Source organism: Solanum lycopersicum, chromosome 5, assembly GCF_036512215.1.
Source record: "Solanum lycopersicum chromosome 5, SLM_r2.1".
NCBI classification, from domain to species: Eukaryota; Viridiplantae; Streptophyta; class Magnoliopsida; order Solanales; family Solanaceae; genus Solanum; species Solanum lycopersicum.
The window spans coordinates 39737593-39744618 of NC_090804.1; the positions used below are offsets into that span (position 1 = coordinate 39737593).

Genomic DNA, 7026 nt, shown 5'->3' on the forward strand with positions numbered 1-7026 from the left:
GTGAGAAAAGACAACCATATGGAAAAAAAATAACTGATTAATAAAGTTCTGCTTGTAATGGGCCTAAGAATGATATACAAAAGTTAACATCATGTGTGAGAAATTCCTGGTTGACAACAGATCTTAGAGAATGAATTGGTTCATAACTTATAGACCTGCTTTAATAGCAGCAAGGCTCGAAGCAAATAATGGCATGTGCAAATGGAAGTGCATGGCAAAAATTTTGACAATTAAGTTGACAGCAGAGCAACTATATTTCTGCAGGGAGCATATTCAGTTTAAAAGAATTCACTCTATACCTATAAATAATTTTGAGGAGGATTCAAAAGGCTTGCGTTCAAGCAATGCAACAAGCTAAAAGAATCACAGCAGGTCAAACATCGAGATAAAAATGTTGCTTCTTACATCTCAGGTTGATGCATCCTATTTATGTGGCCCTAAGAATCAGTAGGTCAAACATCAAGAAATAGGGTGGTTACTAATTCCACCTTTGGATTCGATGGGGAAGATTGTTAGAAGAAAGAGGATATGGCTCCTCTAGCACTTATGTGAACTGTTTGAAGGGAGAGAAATATGTGAGCTCTAGAAGGAGCAGAGAATGATTTGCACAACTAATGAGCAGACTCTTATCCCTTAATGCTGCTTTGTACACCACGTAATTCTTATTTGTAGATAAGATTGGGTGACTTCTGCAGAACAACATATCATTTTATAAGCTTTTTTACTTTTTGATACACCACTGTTTACAGATGGTTTAGCACCCTTCATTCAAAATATTGTATTACTTCAAAAAAAATGATATGATGATTGTTTTAGAATGAATAACTATAAAACATAGAAATTGCAACTCAGAGTAAGTGAATAATAGTAGTAGACTTTACACTCAACATCTTCATTTAAGGCCTCTGATGTTAACCGATCTACTATTCTAGGTACCACGTCAGCTCTTGTCACCCCTCCAACTGCATCAATATCAGCTAAAGCATCCCAGTTTGGTGTAGGAATACCACCACCTGAGCTTACACCTTGCGAACCACTATCTGAGAGAATTCGGGCCAAGTAATAATAGACATAACGCAGAACAGTTCGATCCTCGCACTGTTGATCAAGCTGTGATGTAATGAAAGAAACGGAAGAGTGGGTAAATTTTTCAATAAAGCTTAACAGATTTATAAGAACACATTCTGTCCAGCATAAGTATAACATAAGGAAGCTCTAAGATATGAATACTGATCCAGAGTCTGCTTAAGGAAGCTCTAAGATATTTTTAAAAAATAAATCACTTCTTTCCTTTAGTAGAATAATCTACAATCTTCTCCAAATAAAAGGAAAAGAACATTTTCAGAGTGGTAAACTCCTCCAACTACCAAATCCTTCACTGCAGACAAATTGTTTTTTGAAGAACAGACAACAGAAAATTTTTTGGGTTAAAACTTATATATACCTTCTTGAATCAAAGGCAATGCTAAAGACGAAACAAGACAAATAAGTAGTCAAAATGCACATTTACATCAGATAGTCAAAATTTTTAAGACAGATTAAGCATTCAAGCTCTAAATACATATCACAGCTCGACTATTAAACCATTTCATGAAAATCAGAAGTCAGAAATACTCAATGTATGCCCTCTTCTGGTATTATTCTCTAGTTTGGCAAACTCAAAAGTGCTTTCTAGTTTTTTGTTATCCGGGAAGAAATAGCAAATGAATTGCAGAAACAGGATAAAAATGATCATAAGCAATACCATAAGAAGAGATGGTGCTAGAGAAGGATCAACAGAATTGTATACTGCCAATTTTGGGAAAACATGATGAACCAATTGCCTCTGAGAACTTTTCTGCAATTAATCACATACAAAAAGAGAACAATTAAAGAAAGAATTTTCCAGAGGAAAGTACAAAGTGAGAAAGCTAATGTACTTGATCAGACGTGGCTGCTAGCTCGTGGATGCTCCTTGCAAGTTGTGCATAAGAAACTGGCTGTACAAAAAAAGTAAAGCAAATTGAATCAGGTACACTAGAAAGGCACACAAAAGATCAAAGATATTCAAACAACTTTTGGTCAAAGACAATATGTCCCATTGCCTTAAAAATGTACACCATTTAGGTTAGCTAGGTCTAGTCCTATAATATAAATTCCCAAAAGCTGGAAGGGACATTTTTCCTTCTATAACACCATCAAAGGGGTAGAACTATTTTATGAGTATAGCCGCGATAAGATTGTGCATTGTGCGCAATAAAGGTTTATAAGAACAATTATGAACGAGGATGAATTATGCAAGAAAGTAAAATCATTCATTTATATTATCCTCTTGAACAAATGTGCAGTTGCAGGCAGGTTATAACTGTACTCGATTTGATAATGCTGAAGAGTTATACTATAGATCAAAAAGATCAAGGTTATAAATTGGTGATAGTAAGACCACCAGAAACATTTGTGGAGAGGGAGCTTCTAAAACTGTTCATCAGCCCTTCGAGGTAGATAACTCTAGCCTCGAAGAGTCTGAGCATGTTAGGGATTGTTGTATGTATCATATTTCAAGCGCTTCTGCAGCTTTTGTATTATATTTCAAGTGCTTCCGGAGCTCTTATTTTCCTGGTAGTACTCTTGATGGATTTCTTTGCATCCAATTTTCCAAGGTTATTTCCTATATACTAGCCTATCATGTGAATATCGACTTTAATGGAGAAGGACATGAATCTACTGTGACCAAGACGGGTCTCGCTTGGGAACCCGTTCCACTGGTGGAAGCCGACACAGTGGTTCTTTCCCATTCATCAGGAATTTATGCTGAAGAAGAATGGACTGAAAGGGGCATTGCAGATACTGTTACCATTTTGATAAGCTATCCGGTGACTTTGTATGCATTACGTTGGGTGATAAATCCATGCTTATCCTCTCCTTAACTTGTTACTGTTAAATGCCCTTTTACACAAACCGTGGGAAGAAGGAGTTAACATTGTTAATGTTGCAATGAATTCAGACTAACACATTGACAAATGATGTTGGCCTCTTTGGTAATGCACGAGTAAATTGACGGTAAGGGCCAAATATTTTCAATAATTGGAGCTAAGCTGTCTCTCTGCGAGCTATGACTATGAAGATTGTGGGAATTGCTATTCTGAGGAGCAGGAAATTGAAAAACACAAACCAATGAACCCAATTTACAAACTAATCAAAACTACTTATCTTAATTCCCAAATATATCAAGCAGAGGCCGACCATCTTGAACTAAGGTGTTGACACAACTGATGAAGTTGGGTACCGAACAAGTATAATGAATTTAAATGATCTCAATTGATACCACGTTCAAGTTAACTAATCTAATATGAATTTTCCACGTAATAACAACTAACTAGACATTGGAAGTCAAACCGAGATTTTCCAGCTCAATAATACAAATAAGTCTTTGCCTTCTCCCTAACACTTTCTCAAACATCTGGCTTGTGTTAGAAATGTATATAAAGGAATTTAAAGATTGGTAATGGGATACCAACTGAACGGAAAGTGCAACCAGTAAAAGATGTAAAAAAATTTACAACAAAAGTTCATAGCTTGATTTCAAATTAGCCAGTGTCAGAGATAGATAATTTTGTGATTCGAAATAATAGTATAGCATTTAGAGTCATAAAATAATATGTAAAAAATGACCTTTTTCTTTTGTTTCTGAGGCATAATGTTGGCACGAACAGCCTTAGCAGCAGAAATAGTATCACTTTGGATCTGCATCAATGTTCCCTTCTTCTTCCGATCTGTGGATGCGGAATGCGGCGGCGCCGACTGTTGAGGCATTATCAGTGGTGGAGCAGTCGTCGACTGTGATGAAGTTGAGGTGGATGATGGGTCTGACGTTATCAGATCCATTAGTGTCGTCCCCGACGAATCCTGCATCATTTGCAAAACGAGAAAAAAGAGAAGCAAAATTTAGAGCTGGAAAGAGCACATATATGTATCATACATGAAAATTTGTGATCAGCTTTAGGTTAGAGAAGATGAAATGTGAAATCGAAGAGTGATATCAGTAAGAAAATTACTGTCATGGCTGTGCTTTGATTGAAGTGAATGAAGCAGACGCAGACACTAAAAATTATGAAGATGCACGTTGATTTGATGAAGAAGAGAAAACTCTAAAGTCTTTCTTCTTTGGAATTGGAAAATACACCTAAATCCCTCTTAGATGCTTTATATAAAAAAAATTAATAATAATTAGAAAAAAAAAAAAAGGTAAAGCTTTGTTTTCACAGAGAGTATTGCAAAAATCCATTTTTAATTGATAAATCTCAAAATTCAAATTCTGTTGTAAAACAGTGACCATTACCACGTGGAGCCCACCACTTTAGTAACATTCATCACTTATTTTGGGGCCTTGAATTATAGGTGACATTAAGGTGTCAAAATAAAAGGGTGAAGATGTAACAATCCTGAAAGTTCATAACTTAGTGTAGAGTCTCATATGATGAACCAAGACTAAAAACAATGTTTTTAAGCCTAAGTTAATGTATTGAAACCAAGTAGGAAGTATTTGAGCCAAAACATTAAAGAAAAACCTTGACGTCCGAAAACTAGCGTAATTAACTAGTAGACGTCTCTATGTTTGGTCAGAATTTTTGGGAGTGTTATATGGAGTCTAAAACTTGTAAAAAGACTTAAAATAGGTAAAATATAGTATATATGGTCCAAACGTCCAGTAACGACTCCCCAAGGACCACCCGAAGAGTCCTTGAGGAGGACCCAAACATTGGCGAGCAAGTTGTTAAAGCAGCGTGCGTGCAGCCAAGATGTGAGAGCCCCCACGCATTGCGCAGCCAGCACTTGGTAGGAAAAAAGTGTCTCGCGATGCGGGGCCTTCATGAGGCTCACTGCCTCAGCCCAGATTTCAGAAAAAAATAATTGGAAATGCCCCCGCGATGCGCAACCACTTCCCATATTTGTTCGCGTTGTTTTTAAGTCAATTTGACTATATCCATGACTCCTTTTGAAGCTTTGTATGGTAGGAGATATAGATCTCCAATTGGTTGGTTTGAAGTTGGCGAGTCTTCACTTCTTGGTCACGACTTAATCTATAAGACCTTGGGAAAGTTCATATCATAAGGATCCGGTTGAAAACGGCCTAGAGCCGGCAAATGTATTATCCCGACAATAGGAGAATAAAGTTATATTTTGAAGAAGGTGATAAAGTGTACTTAAAAATTTCAACCATGAAAGGGGTGATGAGATTTGGCAAGAAAAGGAAGTTGAGTCCTAGGAACTCTACATAACACCTTCAATGTCGATTGTGCAATGTCTAGATAGCATCACATACCACCACCTAAACTCCATAAACTCCTCTAATGCTAATCGGTATTTCATATGATGAGAATAGGCAATAACCGACATAGACCATGATAGCTAGACATGAAATCCGGAGTTCTATCCTACTCCGATGAGGTTGTTCTACTTGTCAATGGTAGAACTTAGACACATCCCATATAGGCACATGGTTAAGGAATATGAAGGGCATACTTTGTAATCTAGTCTCATACTTAACTAGAACTACTTTCCCTTACCATACTCACTCGGTGCTAGACTTAGTTCTCATAGATCAATTCTCATTAAGGTTCATATAAAAGGGTCCTATAACAAGTTCATAACCCAATCACATTTACCCTACCAAGGAAGGTCCACTAGGGCTACCTCACAATGGCGACAAGAAGCTCATGATGACTTTCCTAAGGATTAATATGATGTCGTTTCATCCAACTAACCTTAAGTCCATCATTCCTTTACTATGAAGGATACCATTATGGCTTACGCTTCAACAATCTTAACCTTACCCTTAAGTCAAGGTTTTCACATAATAGACTCTCATATCATCTTTTAAAGTCACATGTCATTCATACATTCAAGACTAAGAGTTCTAACACCCTAAACCATTCATACATTCAAGACTAAGAGTTCTAACACCCTAAACCAATACATCACATATTCATAATCATATATACATCAAGCAAGTGACACAAGTCAACCAAGACAAGATACCACATACTTCACTTTTAACTCATAATGCAAGTCATTCTAGAAAACACCAAGAAAAAATCTAATATCTTCAAGTCATCATATATATCATCATAACATCATGAATTTACTCCACATAGACTCACAAAGCCAAGTAGGAATAACCAAGACTTAACCCTAACACTATTCTCATAATGTAAAAGTCATAGTCTAACATGATCACTTAAGACAACATAAGTAGAAGAACACACATATGACTTCACATGTAGATAGATAATGTCATGATTCACATAATCAACTACACAAATGGCCACATTGCTTAGTTTCCAAGAAGTCCATGCTCATCATATTGCATAAAGTAACGCCGACAAGGCCACGTCAATTGCAAGTAAAACACATAACACCGCCACCATAAGTGGACCATACCAATCACAATAGAATATAAGTATAATTAATATCAAATTAAATAAAATGGGGCATGATACCTTCATCCCCTCATCCAAACTTACATTCAATGCCAAATCAACCAATTCAACATCACAAGGCCCTTACCCATGGCCATGAACAATAATTCAAAGCAATAACTGTAATACTCAATGAATCTACATCAATTCAATCTAGGTTTAACAATATAAGATCAATAAGATATCAATTGAATACAATTCTTATATTATTAGAAAGCCCATAAGAAATTACATAACAATTCAACATTATTAGCTTAATATCAAGTAACCCAATAAGTAGTAAAAACTAGGGTTCATCAATTTACATGGGTTCATAGGTAATTTAGATTCAAATCACCAATAAAATATCAATTAGATCATAATTCAATGTTTAGAAATCATTTATGCAAGAACCCATGGTAGAATCATGGAATTAGACAATTCACTTTAGAAAACTTTGAAAAACATCTTGAGAGTTGGGCTCCTTGATGAAACGAGTTTCAAGGATCAAAAGCCATACCTCAAGGATGATAATTTTTCACTTTGATGAATAATTTCAACACAAAAACCCCTCACCAAGCTGCCTCTT

The 7026-nt window shown here is 36.1% G+C and overlaps 1 protein-coding gene across 2 annotated transcripts in view; it reads right to left on the reverse strand.

Annotated features, from left to right (window-relative positions):
• Positions 1 to 4254, reverse strand: part of LOC101261231 (uncharacterized) — a 67776-nt gene extending 63522 nt beyond the window's left edge. Inside the window, exons 1-5 of one of the 2 annotated variants that reach the window (XR_741580.4) lie at positions 4035 to 4254; positions 3652 to 3885; positions 1920 to 1979; positions 1745 to 1837; positions 882 to 1110 (exon numbers count right to left, since the gene is read on the reverse strand). Coding sequence is in view for 1 of the 2 variants with exons in the window: in XM_004239266.5 (XP_004239314.2) it covers positions 882 to 1110; positions 1745 to 1837; positions 1920 to 1979; positions 3652 to 3891 (622 nt within the window). In the remaining variant the exon portion in view is untranslated. Of the gene's footprint in view, positions 1 to 881; positions 1111 to 1744; positions 1838 to 1919; positions 1980 to 3651; positions 3892 to 4034 lie in introns of those variants that run through there. The other variant, XM_004239266.5, reaches the window with a different exon arrangement.
• Positions 4255 to 7026: the final 2772 nt, after the last annotated feature.